Source organism: Peromyscus leucopus, chromosome 4, assembly GCF_004664715.2.
Source record: "Peromyscus leucopus breed LL Stock chromosome 4, UCI_PerLeu_2.1, whole genome shotgun sequence".
Taxonomy (NCBI): Eukaryota; Metazoa; Chordata; class Mammalia; order Rodentia; family Cricetidae; genus Peromyscus; species Peromyscus leucopus.
The window spans coordinates 69,622,902-69,648,076 of record NC_051066.1 but is presented as its reverse complement, the minus strand read 5'-3'; the positions used below and the strand labels follow the sequence as shown (position 1 = coordinate 69,648,076).

The 25,175-nt window shown below is 48.9% G+C and overlaps 1 protein-coding gene across 1 annotated transcript in view; it reads left to right on the top strand.

Moving 5' to 3' along the window:
• Ext2 (exostosin glycosyltransferase 2) overlaps positions 1–25,175 on the top strand; it is a 153,480-nt gene that overhangs the window by 21,550 nt on the left and 106,755 nt on the right. The window contains 3 exon segments of the mRNA XM_028878997.1: positions 5,541–5,736; positions 7,904–8,043; positions 11,209–11,302. Of these exon segments, the coding sequence (XP_028734830.1) occupies positions 5,541–5,736; positions 7,904–8,043; positions 11,209–11,302 (430 nt within the window).

The following is a 25,175-nucleotide window of genomic DNA, read 5'->3' as shown; positions in this document are numbered from 1 at the left end:
GAGATGTTTCAGTGGTGAAGAGTGCCTGCTGCTCTTGCCGGGGACCCACGTCTGCTTCCCAGCATCCACACTGGACAGTTCGTTACTGCCTGTAACTCCAGCGGCAGGGCTCAGACGCCCTCTTCTGCCTGCACGGGCACCTGCATCTTCATCCCATACAAGCGCACGATTCACAGTTTTCCAAAAAGTTACTATGAAAATTTCCAAAAGCTTGAACACCTTTTCACGGTTGCTGTAGCTCACTTTGAGTGCTTGCCTGGCACACGGACAGCTTTGGGCTCGGTCCGCAGCACCCCATACACTGAGCACAGAGAACATAACTTGATACGATGCTCCTTTTTGCGTTTCTTACATATGCTTCTGTGACTTATATTTAAGGCTCCCTTTCTTCTCATTATCTCATGAAATACAAACTTGCACATTGTTTTCAGTTGCTCTGAGTACCGCAGACTGGTTTGTAAAGCATGAAGACTTATTTCTTATTATTAGTTAAGGGCTGGGGTGTTCAGGATGAGCAGCTATGCTTAGCAAGGCCTTTTTGCTGGGAGAACTCTGCAGAGCACCCAGGGGGTGCCGGGCATCACACCGTGAGACAGATGCTCCTATCCAGGCCTCTTCCTCTTTTTCTACAGAGCTGCAGCCCCCGCCCCTGGTTAGGGCTCCACCCTCAAGGCCAGAGGTCTCACCTCCACAGAGCACAGTTCAGTGACATCTCTACCTTCTTCACTCTTCACAGTGGGAATTAAATTTCACTGTGAATTTTGTTAAGAATGTTTAAACCATAGCAGGCATTTTTAAAAATTAATATTCATCACTAAATATGAACAAAATGAATTTATTCCTATGCTAATTTTTTTAACTATCAAAATGGAATTATTAAAGAAATTTTTTGCTTTTTTTTTTCTTTCAGGGTTTGGGATTGAACCCAAGACCTTTGTGTGCTAGACAAATTCTGCCACAGACCTACACCACAGTCCTAGCCCTTGTTTCTTTGAGACAGTCTCACTGTGTAGTCCAGGCAAGCCTCAAATTTATAATCTTCCTGTTTCTGTCTTTGCCCTGTTGGAGTTACAGGTGTGGCTCTCCACACACACACACACACACACACACACACACACACACACACACACGTCACTGATGGTTCTTTGAAGAGAGGCTCTTATTCTGTAGTTCAGGCTGGCCTGGAACTCACTTTATAGACCAGGCTGGCCTTGAACTTGTGACAGTTCTCCCAGTTCTGCCTCCCCAGTGCTAGGATTACAGGCACTTGCATGATCCCAGCTCTTCACAAACAGTTCTCACAGAGAATCCAGAGGCCAGGGAAACTGCTGTGTCAAGTGCCCTGTTTCAAGGTTTGTTGTTCCTGTGAGGCAAGCAGCTCTGTCATGTACCCAGGATCTTCAGTTTGATGCATTGATATAGCGTGAGGTAGGCTGGCCCTGCCTGGCACGGACTGTCCTGTTTGCATGCTTTGGGCACAGTGAACCTCTCTTACCAGTTCCCAGACGCCAGTCAAGAAGCCTGTAGCGAAAACTTCCACAGGAGAGCATCAGGCCTGCCACGCTAACCCCCTCTGTACAGGACGGCCACCACAACAGGGAGTGGATGGCCCCAGACGTCATCAGGGTGTGGCTGAGAAACGTGAGAAACGTGAGAAACGTTGGGCCAAGCAGTGAGTGTGTGAGGACTGGTCTGCTGGGCGTCCATGCCTCTGGGCCTGTCTGCTTGCTACACCTTCCCGAAACTCACTGTGAATCTGCCCCGTGTCCTAATCCAGCCGCTGCTCGGTTGGCTTAGGGCTCTCATTCCCTCCAGATTTAACCCAAGGATGAGAACACTGGAGCCCAGAGATGGACAGGCACTGAAGTGCCGGAGACCACTCAGATGCCTGACTTCAGAGATTTAAACTGTTGTCTGTGGTATTTTTCTAGTAATTTGATCTTTCTGATTTTCATGTATGACTGCATGGAGTTGGAGATCACTTGAGGTTGCAATTAGTTTTAAAATTTTGTGGTTGCAATAACCTGTGAGAGACCCCACTGTCTTCATGATAGCCCCCAAAGGCCAAGGGCTCGTGGGACAGGGCCCTTCCTCCTTGGCCACCTCGAAGTTGTGCTTACAGTGGAATGTTACTTCTATAAAAGACACCCCTCTCCTGCCCTCCAGAGACTAAAGGTGAAAACAGGCTTTGACCTCATTAGCCTCTCAGGGCCCCAGGGAAGACAGGGAGGGTGCCCTGGCGACAGCATGCAGGTCCTGCCCTCTGTGAGAGGTGTCTCTCGGGGAGTTCCCACGTCTCGGGAGGGCCGCCGCCCAGCATAGCAACGCTGTTTCCCTTTTTATTTTAAAGCCCTCCCGGTGCTTTTCCAATGGGAAGCTTGGAGTTGTTGCTATTGATAGCTGCTTCTCACAGCCGTGGTGGGCCTGGCTGGAATTCTTACCATTTTCCCTCTAAACGAAGCTAAATCAGGAATTTATAACCCTGGTAAAGGTTTGAGGGAGACATCAAGTTCTCAGCACGATTTGGCTGTAGCTTTGAGATCAGTGGGGCTGGGAAGATACGTGAGAGTCATAGCTAACATGAGCCCTCGGAAGAAAAACAAATCTACCTGAAAATTTTGCCTGGTTAGAACTAAAGTGGGCATACTCCATCAGCTGTCCGATGAGAGCCAGCATGCAGGCAGGGGAGCCTGTTTAGAGTCCTGTTCACGTCTGCACACTTGTACTCGGCGGGCCTGAGGGGTAGGTAGGCCAGTGAGCAGAGCTCTAGTGGGCCTGACAGCTTCTGAACAGGTGAACAGTGAAATCCACCCTGACTCTCTCTGCTCAGGTTACTTTGAGAACCACGCACTAACATCTATTTATGTCTGAATCTGTATAACTCTGTGCGTGTGTGTATGTGTGTTTGTGTGAGTATGGGCTTGCATGCACCCGTGTGCGTGTGTGCCAGAGGGGTGCTTGGGTATCATCCTCAAGAATGAGGTCCGCCTCCTTTGAGGGCTCTCTCACTGACCTGGAGGCATTAATTATGCTTGACTCACTGGCCACCAAGCCCCAGGGAGCCTCTCGGCTCGACTCTGGGGTGGGATGTGCTGGCCGACCTCCCCAGCTCTGGGAATGTGGGCCGATAGCTCTGGGAGTGGGCATGTGCTGGGCCCGACCTCCCCAGCTCTGGGAGTGTGGGCATGTGCTGGGCCCGACCTCCCCAGCTCTGGGAGTGTGGGCATGTGCTGGGCTCGACCTCCCCAGCTCTGGGAGTGTGGGTATGTGCTGGCTCACCTCCCAGCTCTGGAGTGGTGTGGGTAGCTCTGGAGTGTGGATGTGCTCGTCAGCTCTGAGTGGATGTGCTGAGTATGATGCTTGGGGCTTGAGCCCGGGCCCTCGTGCTTGTGTGGGCCACTCGTGCTTGTGTGGGCCACTGCCTGGGCCCCTCTGCCCTCCAGCCCCATATTTATATACCTTTGAGACCAGGTTCTTGCTGTGTAGTTTAGGCTGGCCTCAAACGTGTCACCTCTCTGCCTTAGCTCCTTGGTGCGGGGATTACCAGTGTGTATTACTGTACTTGGCTCCAGCTCCATCCAGCACTGCAGGGCCATTCTGGTTCTGGCCTTCCATAGCTGCAGCTCCCTTCTGGCTCCCATGATCCTCAGTGTCTAGACATTGTGATTCTCTGTTCTGTATGTCTTCATGCAACTGAAGTGGACTTTGGATCTGAAAGTTTGTACTCTGGGAGGGTAACCTGAGTTGCAGAGCGTGTTCTTTGGCTGTGAGTATGTGGCTAAGACTCTCATCAGTTAGAACAGACACAGTCACAGGACTTAGGCTTTATGAGCCAGTGTGCAAAACACACAGCTCCTAGTGTTCCCTGGCTTTGCCAGTTTGAGTAGGATGTATGTAGCCCTGCCCTGCTTTTCAGGGTAAGCAGGGGTGGGGTGTTCATTTTCTCAGAACTTGCTTTATATGAATTTTCTCAATGGCAGCGATCCCCTGTCCTACAGGCCCTCTTCCCTGTGTCCTACCTGCTCTGTACTATATGTAGGAGTCCTGCCTTTCAGGCAGACATCTCCTAGACAGCAGCCTTACAACCATCTTTGGGGAGGGCAGCTCATGGCTCCAGAGGCTTCAGTTCACACTTGGCCCAATCAGGACAACATGGCGGCTTGAGCACGTGGTGGGGCAAAGCTGCTTATCCCATAGCAGCCAGGCAAGCTTGAAGAAAGAGGAAGGGCCAGAGGCAGAACACATACTTCAAGCACACCCCAACCTCATGCTTCATCCAATGGAGTCCCCCCCTCTCCCGAAATTTTCACAACCTTCCAGGAACCCATCAAATGATTAACTTTTGTGTGTTTATTTGTGTGTATGTGTGTATCTCTGTGTGTGCATGTGTGTGTGCCACAGTGCACATGCAGCAATAGGAGGACATTTATAAGAGTTAGTTTTCTCTTTCCACCACTTGGGTACCAGGGACTGAGCTCAGGTCATCCGGCTTGGTAGCAAGCACCTTTACCCACTAAATAATCTCACTGTATAATTCATAAATTATAAATCTATACATGGACTAGTCTATTGATGAGCTTGAAGCCCCATGATTGGTCACGTTGTGCCTCAGCCTCCTGAGTATGTGGGACATGTAACATGTGCCTCCATGCTCACAGTTTTGCATCTTTGGAGGCCTGCATAACACTGGACCTTTGATGTCTTTATTTTGTTTTCATTCTGGATACTTGCCATACATGTTGAGATGTGCTCTGTGATTTGGTAAGGATAGTTACCATCCCACCCCTACCCCACCCCCACCCCATTTCTGGTTTTTAGATTCCTCTCCTGCCCATATGGCCTTGGGAATGGAGACATGTCGCAGAGTCCCTACATAGCTTAGGGGGTGCTGTTTGACGCTGCAGCCCATCAGGGGGACTCCTCTCTCCCTGTTTGAAGGATGCAGCCAGTGTTCAGTTTCTTCTCAGACCGTAGACTCAGGTTTAATAAAGGATAAGGTTTTGTTGTTCTGTTCAAGTAGTCAGCCTGTTTTCTGTTTATACATATCTGTGTTTATAGCACGCTCTTCAGGCTTAGCATGCCATGAGCATTTCTTCACGATATTAGAACAGTTTCTGTTGGACAGAGTGGCATACATACACCTTTAATTCCAGCACCCAGGAGGCAGAGGTAGGCGGATACCTCTGAGATTGAGGCCAGCCTGGTCTACAGAGTGAGTTCCAGACTAGCCAAGATTAAATAGAGAGACCCTGTGTCAAAACCAAGTAAAACAGCAAAAAGAAAAAATAGAAAGAGAAGAGATTTGCCTAAATAAGAATTTTATGGCTTCATATTTCAGAATACAAGTGAGTCATACCTTGTTTTTATATAGTATGTAATGTTTTTAATATCTAGTAATGTGACTCACTCAGTATAATTTTAAAAATAAGTGGTGGGTGTTGAGACTGACCTGTTGCTAGAAGTTCAGTGTTAAGCTTTGTGTGACCTGACTGACCAGTGACTGACCCCAGGCGACCTTTTCTCCCTCCCTCCCCCCATAGTCCGCGGCGGTACTTCCTGCTGTCCTCTCAGATGGCCATCCACCCTGAGTACAGAGAGGAACTGGAAGCCCTCCAGGCCAAGCACAGAGAGTCAGTGTTGGTCCTGGACAAATGCACCAATCTCTCGGAGGGGGTCCTTTCCGTCCGCAAGCGCTGCTACCAGCACCAGGCCTTCGATTACCCCCAGGTGCTGCAGGTGAGTGCCACTCAAGACCCTGCTAAGTTCGGGGCAGGTTGCTGCCGGGGAGTGAAACTGACCCTGGGTACCAGGAGCTGTTTTCTGTAAGTAACTGAGGTAGTACCCAAGAGAAGATGCAGCTCCTTCCTGGAGGTGTAGGCCACTGGGAGCTTGAGTGGATGTTGTGTTTATGTTGTGTGGAGTGGCTTGATCCATAAAGGTTAATAATCTTTTTAGACACTCATTATACTTCAGATACAGAAACCCTCCAGATTTCTAAGAAGCTGTATAGGCAAAACACACAGATGTATCTTGCTTTTACCTGTCTTCCCGGACTGGTCCAGAGAAGTGACCAGTAAGGTGGCCGGTTGCTTCTCTAAGCCATGACAGCCCATAGGGTCCCAGTTGGCTGTCCCTGAGCACTCAGGCCTGTTCTTATTGCTCTGGCTTGGGGGTATTTTGTCACCCACACCATACCCTTCACTTCCATCATGGGTGTGTTCCTCCAGAACCACAAGGCAAAGTGGCCCTTTGGGGACTGTTTATAGGCAGATTATTTGACCTTCCAGGTTATGGGGTGCTAAGAAAGGAGACTCAGAGCCTTGTTCACTTAAACATTTAAAATTGAGACAGGTTAGTTCAAGAGGAATTATCAAGGAGGTGAGGTCATTTTTATGTGTTTACATATTTATTAATTTTTTAGAAATCTCCAGAGAACCAGCGCATCCTGAGATTGTTAAAATACTCCCTCGAGAAGTGCTGTCTTCCTCTGGAGTTTCTGGCTAACAGTGGTGGAGATGCAGCAGTGTTTATAGTAACCTTTGTCTGGACAGGAAGAACTATCTGCGTGTGTCCACATCTGGTGTGGCTGCAGCCCAGGCACCATGCGCATCCCACCTCCTCAGCAGCTTCTCTCCTGTGTCCAATCCAGAGGCGTTTAGGAGATTGACGTTCTCGTGTTTTTTTCCTGACCTTCCCCTTTCTATAATGTTATTTATTTTTAAACAAAATTTTTATTAGATTGCACATGTATGTACGTGTGTGTTGCACACTTGCACATGCCACAGTACAGTGTGTGGAGGTCAGAAGACAACTTTGTTGGAGTTGGTTTGCTCCGTCTCCCCTGTGGGTCCCTGGGATCAAACTCGGGTCGTCAGGCCTGGGAGCAGCGTCTTCACGGGCTGAGCCATCTCACTAACCCCGATAGTACATTCATGTGATTCAGGAATCAGTTTTAAGATACAATTTTCTTGTTTAAAATTACTTTTATTTTGTGTAGGGAGACAAGGGAGGAACAGGATTTTTTTAAGAACAGGGTTTCACTGTGTAGCCCGGGTTGACTTTAAACTCACTCTCCTCCTGCCTCACCTTCCCAAATATTGAGATTACAGATACGAACCACTTTGCCTGGCTTTTTCCCCTGACTTTAAAGATGAGGTCATGTTTCCTTTTTCAATCCTTTTGTTTCCTCCTGAAGAGACAGAAGGCCGGGAAACTAGGAGTAAGAGAATTGGGATCTCACTGGGGTGCGGTGCCCACGGCACCTGCCCTTCCTCTGGGTATCTTCCGTTTTCCCAGCATCCCCCACATTGAGAGGTGTGAGCGAGAGAACGGGGAAGAGATTTTTTTTGAGAGTTCATTTTCGATGGACTTCTTGTCTCTGGACCTATCATTTCAATGCCTCCTAAAGGCTCTTTGTGCCTTTAGTGACCAGCTTCTATAGGCAGACAATGCTAGGGCCTTAGGGACTGAAGATCAGAAAGTTCAGACCTTCCTTATGAGGCTCCTCTAGAGGGCCTGTCCCGTTGCAGGCTGGGCGGAGGCCGGGGATTAGGCGGTGTTGCCACCACATGCCATGTATGTGTACACAGTTCATCGCACTGACGGACACCGGTCTGCAGGACCTCACGCGGTCAGGTGAGGAAGCCTGCGAAGCTGGCTGTCAACATGTGCAGAACGCCAGCCCTGGTGGCTTGTGGGTTGCACTGAAGAACGAAGGTGGGAAACCCAGCAGCCCGCTGGGCAGTTCCTGTTTCACAGGTGTGAGGCCCTCTAGCAGTTTCTAGATGCCTCGGTACTGCTTAGCTTTAAGCCTTGGGGGAACGCCATAGTTAGTGTGCAGGGATCCAAGTAAGTGATCAAGAGACTTCTTTGTAATCCTCGGCCTTCTCTCGTCTTGCTGCAGGAGGCTACTTTTTGCGTGGTCCTTCGAGGAGCTCGGCTGGGGCAGGCAGTGCTGAGTGATGTGTTACAGGCTGGCTGTGTCCCGGTTGTCATTGCAGACTCCTATGTGCTGCCTTTCTCCGAAGTTCTGGACTGGAAGAGGTGGGTGTACTGTCTAGTGAACTGTAGCTGGTGGCTTGGCCAATGTTGGAAAGGAAAGCCTCTTGGACCACTGTGATGCATACCCAGCTTTGAGAGCTGCAGGCTGAGTGTGCCTAACTTGTAAGTCAGAAGCATTGCGAAGTGTGGAGCTTTGGAGCATGGTCAAGAATGCCAGTGGACAGTGGTAGCTCCAGCTACAGACAGTCCCACACTTGACATTGTGTAATAGCTCACGGTGAAAATGCTGAGGTAGGGAGGTGCAGAAGAACGTGGGGGTGGAAGATAAGATCAATATACCTGACACATGTGCATGAGAATAGCATAATGAAGCCCGTTATTTAAGAAACAAACATGACCTTGAGGGTGGCTAAGGCCGTGTGAGTGCAGTACACACTGCTTGGCACAGTTCTTCAAAGTATTGGCCAAGAGGATTCAGACGCCAACACTGAGCTCACGTGCTGGGTGGCAGCCCTACAGTCCTCCAGGAAGCAGCCATTGCTTCACGGTCTTTCCCCAAGTCATCTGTGCATTTCAAATAGATTCAAGTAAAAAAAAAAAAAACAAAAAAACCACATTAAAGTATGAACTTTGATAGCCACTTAAGTTTGGTAAGAGGGGCAAAGGGTGCTGGTATACTGTAAATTACATTCAGGTTGTGTGTGTAACAAATGCACAGAACATAAATGAATCTTCATATTTAGACTGGAGTCCCGAGTTATGTTCATGCAAATATTCCCAAATTGAAGGCCCCTTGGGACTGGGCCTAGGGTAAGGGATCCCGGCCGCTGTTGCTTTAGCCCGTTTGCCGTGTCTTCCATCAGACTTAGCACAGTGGTATAGAGCAGGTCACGGAGTCCCGTGGGCCGAACCCACCCACTGGCTGTTTTTGTAAATAAAGTCTTATTGAATCACAGCCGTACCCTTCATTTGCGTGTTACTTGTGAAGTGATGAGTAATTGCAGAGACTGAGTGGCTTACAAAGCCTAAAATACTTACTCCATAGCTCTTTCCACAAAGCGGTCGCCACCCCTGGGCTGGTGCAGTCTAGACACAGCTGGAGAGTTTCTTTCTTTATCCCAGGGATTCTGAATTAAAGCTCCCAGGTAACCAGATTCGGAACTCAGTCCAGAGCCACTGCTGTGGAATTGCACCCTGTACTGGCTGCCAGTGGGGAGCCTCTACCTCTACAAAAGCTTGGAAACTCCGAAACGGAGGGATAAATGCAGATCCTGCTTGCTTGTGCTCACAGGAATTGCCCTCTGGTCACGTGTGTTATTTCCACAAGATAGGTGGCAGACTGTTAAAATGGAATTTCCTTGCTGTATACCCTTTAATTCACGTCTTTGCCACAAATATTTAATTCTTTCTCTTCTCCCAACTCTTAGGACAGTTTATCCAAGTCCAATAGCATAGGTGTTTGAACAATTTAAATAGCACCAATTGGCTAACTCCCTCATCCATTTTACATTTATTAGAAAGTCTCCTGTTAATAAGATGGTATTTTCTAATCTGATAATAGGGATAATTTCTGCTTCTGAGGGGGTTAGATCTAGTGGGAAAGAATAGCCAGGGATCAGGGACAAATGCAGATTCTGTTCGATTGTGTTCACTTCCTCTAGTGAGGTTTCACTCCCCCATAACCTCCCCAAACAGCACAACCAACTGGAAACCGAGTGTTTAAATATCTGAGCCTATGGGGGACATACCGTTCAGACCCTCACCGTCACCGTCAGCAACAGGTTCTCCAAGATGAGTGAGGTCAGGCCTTTCTTTCTCCAAGGAAGCTCTCTACTTAGTGATGGGAGAGCAGTGAACCTGCAGTTCCCAGATGCTGTGATGTGATTGGTCAGACTCTGGCTGGGCAGTACTAGGACAGCGAGAAGACTGACATTGGTGAGGGCCTCACAGGGCAGTGGCGTAGCAGGTGTGAAAGGTTGTTTCTGCAGAGATCAAGGTCAGCTTCAGTGTTGGGTTGTGGGTGAACAATGCTGAGAAACATTAGGTGACTGTCCAGGCCGCCAGCTGTCTCAGTCTACTCTACATTTGGAGTCAGGGCTCTGTAACTCCAACTGGCTAGCTTTGAAATTATAGCACATTAATTCACCTCTTGGTCCTCAGTCCTGTCTCTACTGCAGAAATCATTTGCTTCTTTAGTAGATGTCCCTGAAGTCCTGGCTGTGTGGGAGGGAGCCCGCTGAGTGCCCTGGGTGCAGGGGTGGGCGGGAGCGGGAGCTAGATTTTAATGAGCATTTCTGTGCAAGTACAGTTACACTCTCTGCACACCGTCCTTCTGGAAGGCAATGCCAGTCTCCCTTCCTCACTCCTCATCCCCGGTCTGTGAGTGAATCCCGTGGGGGTGGGGAGTGTAGGCACCGGCAGGCCCTCTCCTCTCTCCAGCTCCATTCTGATGTAGTTCTGCAGCCTCTGCAGGAGTCCCAGCCCTCCTTCCCATGCCTGCGCCTGCTTCCTGTCACTCGCTGACCCCGTAGACAGCACGGGCCTGTTGGAGCTTACTGGGCTTCTCAGGCCTCTTTGCCTCCACCCCCTAGTGGTTTCCCATCTCGGCACCAAGCTCTCCATGGCCTCCAAGGTCCTGTGAGCCTCACTGCATCCTGCCCTCCCTCTTTCTGCTTGGCTCTCCTTCTTCTCCATCCTGTTTACTTTGCAGCAGCCACAGGGGCCTCCTAGCTGTTCCTGGACCATGCCCAACATGACGCTTCCTCGGCCTTTCACTCCTGAGCCCCGTGCCTGAGCTCTCTTCCCACAGACCTTCTTGTGCCTGTTCACCCCTCTTTCCTCTGATGTTCTCTGTTGAATTGTCAATGCCCAGCACATAGTAGGTCTGTCATAAGTAAATGCTGAATCAATGGACGGCTTTGTGTAGAGGCTAAAGGGGGGAAGGAATTGTTAATTCTGGGAGTGTAGAGAAGGGTGAGGACGGGTGAACAGGGAGACAGCATTTCACATGCAAAGGCCCTGTGGTGAGACAGAACTTGCTGTGGTAGGTGACAGCAATGCCAGGGATGACAGAACAGATAGGGAATGATGTAGGGCTGAAGGATTTTTGGGGGGTTTTGTTTCTGCTCTTGAGAAGGAAGCAGGACAGCGGACAATGTTGCTTTCTGGAATGGGCTGTGCGTATGTAAATAGTGCTGTTGTCTCCAGGGCTTCTGTGGTGGTCCCAGAGGAAAAGATGTCAGACATGTACAGCATTCTGCAGAACATCCCACAGAGGCAGATCGAAGAGATGCAGAGACAGGTAAGAGGCCAGAGCTGAGACACCTGTCGGGGGTGGGGGTGGGGGTGTTGGAGCAGTGGCTTGGACACAGAGGACCTTGAGCCAAGTGCACAGTGGCGCCGTGTACTCATTATATCAGCTAGTCACAGGAAGGGAGGGGTAGCGAGGTGACTTAAGTTAGGTTTAGATTAATGACAAGGGGTTCAGGCTATGCTGGAGGACCCCTGCAAGGATTTTAGGGTGCCAAGTGATGGCAGGCAGCAGTGACCAAGACAGCAAGGGGAGCAGGCAGGCAGCGTGTTTATTTGGGGTGTCATAAGAAGACAGCCTTTGTGACAGTGTCCTCCACTTGCCGTTTCCCGCCTCCTCTGCAGACTCTCGTTACCCTTTGACCCCTGTCTGAGTTCTGACTGCCCAGAGGACTTCACTGGGTTCCCATTCGGTCTCATTGCTCTCCCTCCTAAAGAAGCCTAACGGGGCTTCATTGTCAAGCAAGTTAAGGAAATCTAAAAGATGGCCCTGAAATTGGTGCAGTGATCATTCTGTTTCTCTTTATGGATTTTTAGTGTTTTAATCTTTGTCGGAATTATCCACATGGGCTAGAGAGATGGCCCAGTCAGTAAAATGCTTGCCATAAAAGCATGAGGATCTGAGTTTCTATCCTTAGGACTCATGTAAAAAGCCAGGCTTGGTGACACAGACCCATAACTCTAGTGCTGGTGAGGTGGACACAGGTGGATCTCTGAAGCTCATTCTAGTGACAGGCTTGAGGGTAAGTGAGGGACCTTGTCTCCAAAAAATAAAGGGTTTCTGTTGCTATAAAGAGACACCATGACCACAGCAACTCTTATAAAGGAAAACATTTAATGGGTTGCTTGCAGTTCAGAGGGTCAGTCCATTATCATCATGGTGGGACAAGGTGGCATGCAGGCAGACGTAGTCTAGAGAAGGAGCTGAGTGTCTTACATCCTCATCTTCAGGCAGCAGAGAGCCTGTGTCCACACTGGGCATAGCTTGGGCATAGGAGACTTCAGAGCCCACAGTGACACACTTCCTCCAACAAGGCCACACCTACTCCAACAAAGTCACACTTCCCAATAATGTCACTCCCTATGAGCTTATAGGGGTCAGTTACATTCAAACTACCACAGGAGGAATCAAGGAAAGTCCTGACGTTATAGACATCTGTTGCGGTGCGCGCGCATGCATGCGTATATACACACACATGGATATATGTGCACACACACACACACACACACACACACACACACACACACACATACACACGCATACACACGGGAGTGGGCAAGGGAGATGAGTGAGAAGAGACTTGGAGGGTCTCAGCATAGAACCCATGTTTTTAACCTGGCTCCTCCCCAGGTGGCCAGAGAACAGGCTGAGTGCAGGTCGTCACCGAGCTGTGGCAAGAGGAGACCCAGAGCTGCCTGCTTCCTAAGTGCCTGCCCAGCTGTTCCCACCTTTACTCCGCTTAGGCCCTTCTGGTCCTGCAGCACCAGGTGCCCTGGCTCCCTCTGCTTTACAGCATCCAGGTACTATGGATGTGTTCCCAGTCCCTTTACCATGGGCTGGTGGCATCACGTAAAACTTCCCATCACTTGTCGCCCCAGGAGGGATTTAGGAGAGAGGGACAGTGGCTGTGCCTGGTCCGACCTTTTGTACTTGGATATTTGTGCTGGTAATTTTTCATCACTATGACAAATACTGGAGATAATTACATGACAAAGAGGAAAGGATTGCTTTGGGCTCACAGTTCATCAGATTCCAGGCTGTGACTGGGCAGACTTGCTGCTGGGTAGAAGGAGAGCAGGTCATGGTGGAGCACAGAGCTGAGCAGAGCAGTTCTCTTCGAAGACTGTGTGAAGAGAGGAGAGAAAGGGCCTGAGCCCCATGGTGTCCCTTCAAGTGTGCATCGCTATGACCTGAGCACACACACCCCCACTTCTAAAAGCTCTGCCACCTCCCCCATGCTGCCACTCAAGGACCAAGCCTTGAACACAGGCCTTCAAGCTTTAGTGACAGTAAGATCCTCTCACACAGTGACTCACCTGGGTGGAATGCCCGCTGTGTACCCTTAGGCTAGGCTCTGCCTTCTGTGGGCCTCAGAAAGCCCTTCTGCAGAGCTCGGGGCCAGCCTGGTAGAGAGCAGCTTGCAGCTTGCTGATGCTGACAGCGTCCCCGCTGGCTTCTCATGGCTGGGAGTTCCTGGGATGCCTGTTACTGTTCACCACTGACCTCATCTGAGCTAGTGAATCCGAGAATCAGTTCAGAGCTTGCCATGTTTTCACCATAAACCTGTAGCGTTGGGGAACACTGCCTCTTGAAGAGTCTGGGCATTTGTGTTCTTTGTGTTACTTTAAAAAATTATTTTTATTTTTTAGACAAGACTGTAGACCAGACTGGCCAGGGACTCACAGAGATCCACCGTCCTCTGCCTCCAGTGTGCTGGGACTGCAGGCATTTGCCTCCACACCGTACCTGTTGGTATCTTTGTTTACTAGATTAATTATAGAATCCTACACTAAATAAGATTCCACCTCACACAAGATTCTGCCGTAGGAATGTTAGGGAGAAACTGGGCCTGGGGTGAAGATGAACGCATTCTGTCTGGTCTCCTCTCTGCCCCGTCAGCCCCACGTGGAGAAAGATCACTTGCATTTTGGAACAGAGTGTTCCCCGACAGCCCATAGATAGAATGGCGTAGTTGCTGGACAGGATCAGGGTGGGAGCTCCCTGCCCGAGACAAGCCTGACTTAGTTGTCAGTGGCCGGCTAGGAGTCACTGGACAGCTGAGATGGAGTGAATGAAGGGCATGTGAAGCAGCTGCTTGTTGGTTATTGAGTTTGAAGACTGGGACTGGGCCCTGGCCCTGGCCAGGCTAATTGTGTTACCATCCTAAGCTGTGTCTAGGCTTTCATTTTATCATCTGTGGAATGCAGGGCTTCACTGAATCACCTCTCATGTTCCAGGCAGCCATTTAACAACTCTGTGGAAGTCTTGTCTCTGGCGAGAACGTTCCCTTCCCAACCAGCACTGATATTTAAGAGGTCATCTCTCTCTAAATACGTTGTCGGGTCATGAGGGCCCCTGACCTCCTCTGCTGGTGGACACCTTCCATCCCACCAGCCTCCCCTTCTCACTCCTCTCCTGCTGCCCATCAGCCTGCCTGCCTTTGCTGTGGATTTTGTGTTCCCCAAGTGGCCTCTTTTGTCTCCCAACCCCACATTTCTGAACTGGACCTTTCCCAACTAAACATGCTTGAAATAATTCCCAGTTTGCTATAAAGGCTGACAAACTTTCACTCTGGCCAGAGGCCAGTAGCACCCTCCCTCCTACAAGCTGTAACAGCGACCAGCATCTCTTGACATTGCCAAATGTTCTCCTGGGGTGGGAGCAAACAGCTTCAGTTGAGAACCAGTAGTTCCATTGATAAGTTGTCATCTCTTCGTTTGGAGCGTGTTAGTCAGTATCCTGCCACTCTAAAGCAGTCTTGGAGGCAATGAGCTTAGACAGAGTTCAGAGGCTCACATCTGATGTCCATCAGCCAACTGGTCTGGCCTATGATGAGGGCTGTCCTTGTTAATGTGAGGGTAAGTGGTCATGAGAGAGCAAGAGGGGGCTGTTGATCTATCTCCACAGCCTCTTTTGAGGACATGCCCCACTGATCTGAGAATCCCTCTCTTGGCCTCACCTCTTAAAGGTCATAGTGCTTCCCCGTCCGTCATCTGAGGACCAAGCCTTTACATACGGGTCTTTGGGGGACTCACCAATGTGTGTCAGCGTGTGTGCTCTTGCTCTGAAACTGCACACACTGTCCTTTGCCTTCTGTTTATGTCTGTGGATTGAGCTTGACCTTGGTTGGAGTGTTAAAACTGCTTCTATACCTCAGCAAATCCTCCCTGGGGAGCTCAGCTTTGGGTCTTTTTGCAATCTAGGCATATGTCTCTACAGTCACTGGGCCTCATACCTCCAGGTAAGGCTTCAGCATAAACGGACACGGGCCTGGCCATCCTGAGGCATTCAGAGCTAGAGCTTAACGAGCTGCAGGAACAGTTGTCGCCAGCAGGGGTCTCCATCTGCTTTTAAGTGACTAATTTTCCTGCCAAGGATTTAAATCTGGGGAAAATCCCAAATGCCAGGAGCTGGTTGCTTCTCAAGGGATGAGGTCCTGACTCTTGCTCTCTAGAGAGCATGTTGTTCAAGGGACAAGTTAGGCATTTGCTCTAGCAGCATGAGACAGCACCCAACACACACACACACACACACACACACACACACACACACACACACACAGAGAGAGAGAGAGAGAGAGAGAGAGAGAGAGAGAAATTAAAACTAGCCTAACAGAAATTTTAAGAAGAAAGGCCATGATCTGAGTGTTTGGTACACTCATGACCATCCTAAGGTAACTGGGAGTTCAGTAGTCCTAACGGAGAGAGGCATGGAGGCAGCCATCCCTGAGGACAGCGCTGGAGCCTTGAGTTGGCCAAAGCTGTGAGGAAGCCAGTAGTCATGGAGATGAGCATAACAAAGAAAAGTGTCTTTGCAGATAGTCCTGAAAAGGCCCTTGTGAGCGAGCGCGCAGCACACACACACACACACACACACACACACACACACACACACAGCCTTGGAAAGTCTCGTGTGACTCGCACAGCTTTAGGAGGGCGGTTCAAAGCAACCCCTCCAGTTAGCAGGGGCAGCGGTAGCAGAGAAGCTGGTTCTCAGTTGTACTTTGATTGTCCTGTGTGCTAACTAACTAGTTAATTGACCTATTGAAGCCCTAATTGTTTTCTCAGGGAGAGATTATGGGCCACAGTAAGGCTCTGTGGCCCAGCCTAGGGCAAAAGTCCTCTTGAGATGCAGCGTTCACCCCACGCTGCCTTTGAAGATGGTGCTGGAGTTCCAGAGTACTCTAAGCTGAGGTGGAAAGGGTGGCACTCAGGGAGCTGCTGCCAGGGCAGTTGGCTGGGAGATGGCCTTCCAAGTAGGTCTTAAAGATGAGCTTTGTTTTTTTTAAAGGCAGGAGGAAATTTGCAGCTCAGTGTTTCTCCGCAGTCAAATGGCGAGCTCATACCCCCAGGCTCCCTTGAATCACAAGAGAAAGCACACAGGCACGGTCTCAGAAGGCTGGGGAGATGCTGCCCTGGCTAGTTAGAAACGTTTGCATGAAGGGGGAAGGTGTAAGTGGACCCCCAGTTTATCTGTTGAGCAGAGTTCCCAAACACTGTTTTATTGGTCGGTGGCTCCCGCAGCAGTGACCTCTAACCCCAGCCACACTAGGAGGTGGAAGTCAGGAGCCTGCTCTGCCTTTGAACTCCGCTTTTGTACTCAGTTGATCGGGGGGCCACGGAGGTGGCAGAGGCTTTAGCATCTTGTCTTCTCTCTAGTCAGCAGCACTCAGGGAAGGTCAGCTGTGAGTTTCTGTGGTCTTGAGTCTCAGTGTGTCTTCATGGTTGCCTAGTAAATATGCCGCATAGCTGTGCTGCAGAGAAGCCTTGGAGATGTGGGCAGACCACTGCTTATAATAAGCCCAGGGGTGCAGTGCCCTTCTACACTACACTAGAGCAAGGCTCCAGATCGGGCAGGAGAGGCCACGGGCCAGGAGAGCTGTGCTGTGCCCACGCTTCACTTGTAGAGAGCCCCCTTGGGGGTGCTCTTGTTTTACCTCATTTATAGAGTCTCCAGGAATTGGATTCCAGTATTGGGTTCCCATAGCTGGAGTTGTTTAGATACCACAACTTGAAGGGGAGGACAAGGACCCAAAAGAGTCTCTGAGATGGGCTGGAACTCTCAGCGTAGTGGACACGAACCCAGACAGTTCTGCAGGCTTCCTCTAGGAGGTCTGTGGAGATGGCACAGTTCTGCGGGATACGGTGCCTTTGCTTTGTTTTTCATGGTCTGCATTCTCTGTTAATATCAATTTATATACTATTCCCCTCAAGCTGTTATTAACGAGCCCCTCAAATTCTTAAGGAAAAGTTTAATCTGTTGAGCATATATAATTTTTTAAAATACTGAATCATCTATGTCTTACGAAGTTTTTTTGTTTAAAATATTTAAGTTCTTTCTTCCTCTTCTTTTTGTTTAGATTTCCTATTTTTTTTTTTTTTTTTATGTGTGAGAGTGTTTACTTGCATGTATGTTTGTGTACCACCTGAGTGCCTGGTCTCCATGGAGACTAGAGGAGGGTGTCAGATCCCCTAGAACTGGGGCTATAGACAGTTGTGAGCCACATGGGGGTGCAGGGAATTGACTGCTGAGCCACCTCTCAAGCTCCCTAACTTACATTTTTCCAAGTGTTCTGTGATTCCCTCTTCTGTCTAGACACCTCCGCTGCCCAGACCCTGTGTGTTAGCTGAGGATTCCTCCTGCTGCTGGCCCCACTGTTCCGTCCCTAGTTATATGGTAGGTAGTCTCTGTCCATTCCCCCTCCCCCCCACCCCAGCATATCCCAGTTTACAGAGCGGATTCCTTCCACAGGAGGGAGATAGGCTGTTAGAAGAGCCATCCGGACCCCAAGCCCAAGGCATGCTGGGCATACACTGTTCTGCCACAATGTGCTCAGACCCTAGCGCCACTGTGGCCTGTCTGTGGGTGAAGTCAGGCCGCACTCCCAGCCTTTCAAGCTGATTTCCTGTCTCCTTGCCTAGCTTTCTCCCCAAAGTGAGTGCTTGAGACAGTTTGAGCTGGACATTCCCCTGGAAATACATTAGGAAGGAGGGTGCCATTTGGAATTCCCAGGGCCAGTGCTGTAATTCATGGAATTCTTACCCCGGCCCCCAGCTGGGAAGTGGAGAATTTCTCATTTACATGAGCTGAGGCTGAGATGGTGCGGAGGGAAGGAGCTGCTGTGCAGGCCTGATGACCCTGGCTCAGTCCCCGAACCCATGGTGGAAGGGAGGGCACCAGTTCCTACTAGTTGTCCTCTGACCTTTGTACACTAGCTGTGTCTCACACACGTAACGACACACATGCAATAAATAAGCAAGTAAAGTATAATCTTGGAACTTCACACATATTCAGCACACGCACATAAACAAATAACAAAGAAATTGGAGATTATACTCTTGTAATACGTACACTGACACACATGCACATATAATAAATGAATAGATTATTCTCTTGGAAATACATACTCTCACATGTACACATGTAATAAATTAGTAGATTATATTCTGGAATCACACACACTCTTACACAAGTACACATGCAATAAACAAATTAGTAGATTATACTCTTGGAATTACACACACTCATACATACATATACACTCTCATGTGTACACATGTGATAAAAAAGTTTACTATACTCTTGGAACTACACACATGCGCGCGCGCACACACACACACACACACACACACACACACACACACACAACTATTTCCCCTCAGTCCTGACAGGCTGTCTTCCTTGGCCTGGCTTTCCAGCTTGCTCTTAAAAAGCATGGGGCTGGCAGTGCAGCTTGGTAGTGGAGAGCACTTGCCCCACGTGCACACGGCCCTGATTTCAGACCCCAGCACCACCAGAGAAGAAAATGCTGCTACCTAGTCACTTCCCCTCAGAAGGGACGCTTTCTGGGCTGGAATTCTTCCCTTGAAGGGAGAAGTGCGTTCTGGTACCTGGAGACCCTGTGGCCAGTGGGGGAGCCTCTCTGAGCGTTAGCGCTTGCGGGAGGTTTTCAATGCATGTTTTTTCAGTAGTACTGTGTCCTCTGTGTTTGAGTTTCCCCGTGTATATAACCCCACACTGTGAGGAGGACCAGTCTGTGCAGTTGTTTAAAGCAGGGTAAATAAGGACGGGTTTAATCAGCATCTTAGGGAAGAACATTTCTCTGTGTGTATGTTAAACTTTTTTTTGAAACTTTGGTATTAGGAACCTTGTTGGAAAAAGACTTTTACCAAGTATCTGATCGGAAGCCAAGAAAAGCCTTTTAATAGGGCTGTCTCAGATTTATAGTGCACTGGGGCCTGTAAATAAATTTTCCTGTCTTTAAGGTTTGGACTGATTTGCAGTTGTTTGGTATAGCTTCTGAGATTTAAATCCTCCAAGTCCAGATGGAGAGACCATAAAGCTGTGTTCTCTGCACCCTTGGTATGTCTTGTCCCTGTGCAAGCATAGCCAGGGAGTGTCACAGCTTGGCTGCCTTCCTGTGATGCCAGTGTCCATTTGTTGCTTTGGATTTTCTATAGAGATTCACTGAACTATCAGATGAACTTATGTGGGTATGTGTGTAGTGTGTGTTCTGCGTTTGTGTGTGCACGTGTCTGCACATGCGTGTGGAGGCCAGAAGTTGACACCTGGTATCTTCTTACATCGTTATCCCACTTACTTTCCTGAAATGGGGTCTCTCACTGAGCTCAGAGCTCACCGACTGGCTTCAATGGCGGGCCAGCAAGTCCCAAGATCCTCTTGACTTTGCTCCCACTCCCACCCGATCCACGGCATTCTTCACTACCCTCCCATGGGTGCTGGGGATCCAGACTCAGGTCCTCACGTTTGTACCGCAGCCGCTTTCCTGACCTAAGCAGCACCCCAGCCTCCAGATGAAGGCATTCTAAGCACAGATTTGTTCCTAGCTTTGTCTTGGCATTGTGTAGGAGTGCAGCCTCTTCTTTCACAGGGACCTCAAGTTGCTGGTCCAAGTATCAATGGTAACAGAGGAGTCACAAGCCAGGGATGTTATGTACCCAGTTGTCCTCTCAGAGGTGAGCTTCACCGCTGGGCACCGTGCTGGAGAAGAGGGGCTGAGCTGTAAGGTGGTTGTTCTCCGCTAGAGATCTGGTAGATAAGGGGCAGCCAGATGAAGCATCCCAGGCTGGCAGAGAGCTTTATAGTGAATTAGAGGAAGTGTGAATAACACTTGGAGAGGAATGGCATGTGTGTAAGAAAAGGGGGAGGCTAAATAATTGAAATTTTGTAAAAATCAAATCTTAGAAATTATCTAGGCAGTCTACAGATTTCACCAATGACCAGTGAGGCCTGGGGACCTGATAACCTTGAGGACACATCCGAGAGCCAGGGTGCTGGTACCCAGGTCTCGTGGCGCCTGGTCTGGTATTTTGCTTTTTGTTTTTATGTGATATATGGCAGTGTTTTCTAGCCTGGAGCGAGCTGAGGTCAATTCAGTGGGTCACAGCTGGCATCTAATTTAGAGAGAGAGAGAGAGAGAGAGAGAGAGAGAGAGAGAGAGAGAGAGAGAATAGGAAACTATCAGAGTGTTATATAGCGAAGGTAATTATTTCCTGAAACATTGGCTTCTTAAGTTGGGCTGGGGCTATAGCTCAGTGGTAGACCACTTGCCTAGCATGCACAAGGCCCTGTGTTCAATCCTTAGCACAGAAAAGTTAAAAAAAAAAAAAAAAATCTGTCTTAACTTGCCATAGAAAGCATACGTGTGTGTTTTAACCATGAGTTCTAATCAAAACGTTTTTATGTGGTAGTGGAAAGCGCAGGACTTGTGAGTGGGAGAGACCTGAATTCAGATCCTAAACTCCGGATCTGTTGATGGGTTCTATGGCTGTGGGCCCGTACCTAACTTTCCAGGCTTCAGTTTTCCAGTCTGAACCTGGGCTGGGTAAGACTGCCTAGAGGTCTCACCCACCAAATGAGATCATGCATTTAAAGCATGTGGGTTTTGGTCCCAGCTCCATGCTGGTGGTCATTCAGGAACTCCCTGGGGTCTGCATTTGAATTTGCGAAAGTGCCTCCTGGTAAGAGCCTGGGCTTCAGGAACCACAGTCAGTTAGCGGCACGGATGTATTATGCATTTGCTTCTGGGCTTGGAAACTTGAAACAGAACCGAGTCCTGTGGGCTCGGGTGTACTCTCTACGTCTTGGCATGGAGGGAAGTTCACCTCTGTTCTTCTCTCAGGATTAACAAGGCCCACAGGGAGATGAACATCACTGATTCCCTAGCCGGCCTTTTTGTTTTAATCCAGTATTAGGACTTTTCCTTTCCAGTGAAATCAGTTTTTACTGAGTTTTCCTTCATCTTCTAAGTTCTTCTCTGCCAAGTCATGATTTTTATCATTTTTGAGGGGAGGGTGCTAAAAAATTAAAAACAAAGTAAACAGAGGAAAATTAAAATGCAAATTAGCATCTAGATAGTGGACAGCTGTGAAGACCTACGTTGGAGTGGGTGTGAGCTTCATGCAGGGGACTTTTTATGGGGACTTGAGAGGATGGTCACATGCCTTTAGAAACAGTAGTTGTCATATCCTGCTGGAGAGAATGTGATTTAGGGCAGGATTTTTCTCTACTTTCTGCCTCTCCCCTTTTCTCTCTGTTCTCTCAGCCTCCTGTCTCCCACCCGTTTCTTGCCAGGCCAGTCTATCTCATATTTGAAATCCCACTGGAGAGCAGAGACGAGTCTCAGCCCCCAGACGATTCAGGCCAGGGGCTAAAACACTCCCATAAATCTGGGGCTCATTTGAGTGCCACGGTGAAGCTGTGCGAGCGGCTGGTCTCGGTGGCCCTTGCCCTCTCGCTTTATGGGCTGCTTTGGCTCTTCTCTGTAAAGAGGCCCGATGGAGTCATTTGAAAATTCTTATCAGCTTGCTGACAGCTATATGGCCTTTCTGCTGAGTCCGGGAGCTCAAGCAGGCGTGTGAAATTTTTGATATTAAAACTGAAGAAAAATGCCAGGCAGAAGAGACTGGATAGTGCAGTGGTGATCGGTGGTGGAATGAGGCTAGGCAGGCCTTTAACTTCTGCGGGTCTGACCTTACTATTGGCCGTTGGTGGGGAGCTAGCCAGGATGAGGCTGGTATAAAAAGGGGCTTCCATCTTTGACCCCATACTGACAAATGCTGTTCCCTGGGCAGCTTGCCATCCTGCCAGGAGGTAGGCAAGCCCAGGGGCTGGGGCAGCCAGATGGGCAGCTCTTTCTTTCCTAAAGGCCATGTCTGGCCAGTTGCAGGCTGCCGTCCGCGTGTCCATAGCGTTGCTGTTATTGAAGGTAAAGGGGCTTTGCTGAGTCTGCCTCCCCCCACCCCACCTTTGGACCCATCCTTAGCCACCCTCCCAGAGTTCTCTGTGGAGACCCCAGGCCCGTCAGTGCCTGAGCGTCTGCCCTCCCCGCACAGAGAACAGACTGGAAGCTGCTCCGTCTTCACCCTTTCCACGTTCCCTTCCTTTCTCTGCTGGAAAACTCTTGCGGCCAGCAACTGAAGGGAAGGAAAAGCCATTACCTGGATTGATGCCAGTGGCTTGATGGGAGCTTCAAAATCTTTGGCATCTCCTGCCCAGAATGCTTTTGCAGGCATTTTGAGCCTAGCATCCTTCCCCCTCCTCCCTCAGCGCCCCAGCCTTGCCATCTGGAGGGTGGGGCGTTCTCTGCCCCTTTGCTCTTCTGACAGAGCTTTAGGAGAGAGTGGTGATAAGCAAAGTCCAGCGGACATGTATTTTTAACCGCTCTGTATCCCTTTCTGTTCTAAACACATTTCCTTTTTTCCTTTTTCTAGTAGGTTTGCAAGCATGTTCAGTTTAAAACATTTAGTTTGAGGTTGAGACAAAAAACAAGGAGTATTTGTGGTGTGGTAGTCAGACTGACATATGCAGCTGTGATGTAGGGTTGAGCCAAAATGAAAACACTGCTCCTGTTATTTTTCATGCAGCTTCTAAAGGGAGAGCAGCTATGGACAAGACTGAAGGGCCACTAAGCCAGAGTGGCTGAGTCCAAAATGGTACAATTACTTTCTCACAGTTTCCAACTGACAGATCGATAGCCTGTGATTTAAGATACCAAACTTTCAATTTTTTTAGTCATTTATTTTATGTGTATAGATAATTCGCCTGCATGCCTGTCTGTGTACCACATGAACGCCTTGTGCCTGTGGAGGTCAGGGATGGTATTAAATCCCCTATAAACAAAGTTATGGATGGTTGTGACCTGCCATGGGGGTCCTAGGAACAAACTCAGGTCCTCTGCAAGTGTCCCAAGTGCTGCTAGTCACAGTGTCATCTCTCCAGCCCTGCCCCCTCCCGCACTGTAACTTTGACCACACTGAGTAACATAAGCATGAAGCTATAAATGTGTATTTGAGTCCTTGCTTCCAGGAGTTCAGGGAGGACCAAGTGGCCGCTGTTTCCTCCTTGGGCATCAGCAGGAAAACTGTATGTAAAGCTAACCACAAGTTAATAATCTCCCATAATGAATCCATAACCTGGGCCTGGCTTCAGGAAATGGCCTCTTTAATAAAGATATTAAATATTAATTTGCAGCCCGTATAAGAATTGTCTTAGTCTTTGGGCTGGTGTCCCGTAGGGTGGGATTATTCGTTAAATTTCTGAGAACTCCTTATAGGACATGTCATTGTAGGTTTTGTGAATTCATCATGCAGACACTTAGAGAAAGATCTAGGCTTGCAAGAGGCTAGTTCGTCGATGGTTAACGTGATGTTTGGTATGTTTTTAAGTCTTCAGTAAGAGCTAAATTGGCTCATAAAATAAGCTGTTTTGTTTATTTACACAGCATGGCCAATGAAGCTTAGTGTGCTCCCGTCTTTGACAACAATTGAACTAAATTCCTGTCTGTAGTTACAAATGCTAAGATGGAGTCTTATGGATGAATGTGAACTGTCTCTCTGAGCATTGCAGGAACCTAGAGAGCTTGACATGGCCAACGTCATTTGTGATTTTATAATAGTGTGATTCATCTTATGATACTGGGTTGTGGGCCTTTGCGCATAAGGCAATGATCGCTCACGTCTATGTTTCTGTTGTCACTTAAAGTCTGCCAGTCTGCATGAGTCCAGGAGTGCTGGCCGAGCAGCACTGTAAAGAGCGTCTGGCAATGTAGGGTTCGTTCTTGTGGGCACTGAAGGGCTAACTCGTTACATCTAAATATGTGCTTACAGGTTGGCATGCTGCTTAGTGGGAGTGTGCCCAGTGCAGGAGTCCACAGGTTCGGTTCCCCAGCACCGTTAACCAGCTGTGTTTACTGTCTGTGTCAGTGAGGGTGTTAGAGGTGACAATGTGGTTTGCTGGTCATCCTTCACATCCCAGTGCTTTCTCCTAGAAGGAATCGTATTTTCTTGAAAGTGTTTGAAGTCCACGTGTATAATGAGGTGAATTTAAATTTTAGCCTACTTGGATCAGGCCTTGAGATACTTGCACAGATATCACTTGTGTTTTAGAAAGCTCCTTGAGCTTTGCTTGTGGCTTTGAGCCCCAGGCAAGGGTTGAGTGTAGCTGTGTGGCATTCTAGAAGGGAACAAGAAACCCCAGAGCTAGGGAGACTTGGAAGACTGTGGTGCAGCATGTAGACACCAGGCCTGAGGCACGCTCTTCTGCTCTCTTCAGCTGAGACGAACCAGTCAGACATTGATATTTTCCCAGATCTGCTTCTCTAGCAAGCTCCAGGCAAACTGACACGTGCTATGATGTGGCTGCAGGTATAAGCTTTGGAATCTTAAGTAAAGAGAAGAACTGTGTTTTTTTTTTTTTTTTTTTTTTAACCACTCAGCTGCTAAAGTGATTTTTAAGGGTTAGGTGCAGGAGGGCTCAGAACTCCCACTGTGAAGTTCTCTGGGCCATGGTGTGGGCGCATGGATCTCTTGAGAGGTCCCTCTATAATGTACCACGGGCCGGTCTCTTGAGGCCCTTGTGTAGTGGGCCACAGTCACTCTCACTCACTCGGCGACAGGCGACAGAGGACAGGGGTAAAAAGAGAGCCACCAACATAACCCTTTTTTATTTTTTTTTGAATGTGTGTTACAAAGGGCAGTGGAGGCAGCCTGACTGCTGAATTCATGTCCGTACCAATAGAAAGAACCTGCCGAAGAGTATCTCCCTGCCACCGTCTGCCGCTGTCCCCTAAGGGAAACAGGGGAGGCCCTGTGCCAGTGTGGTAGCTTGGGGGTGAGCAAGCTTT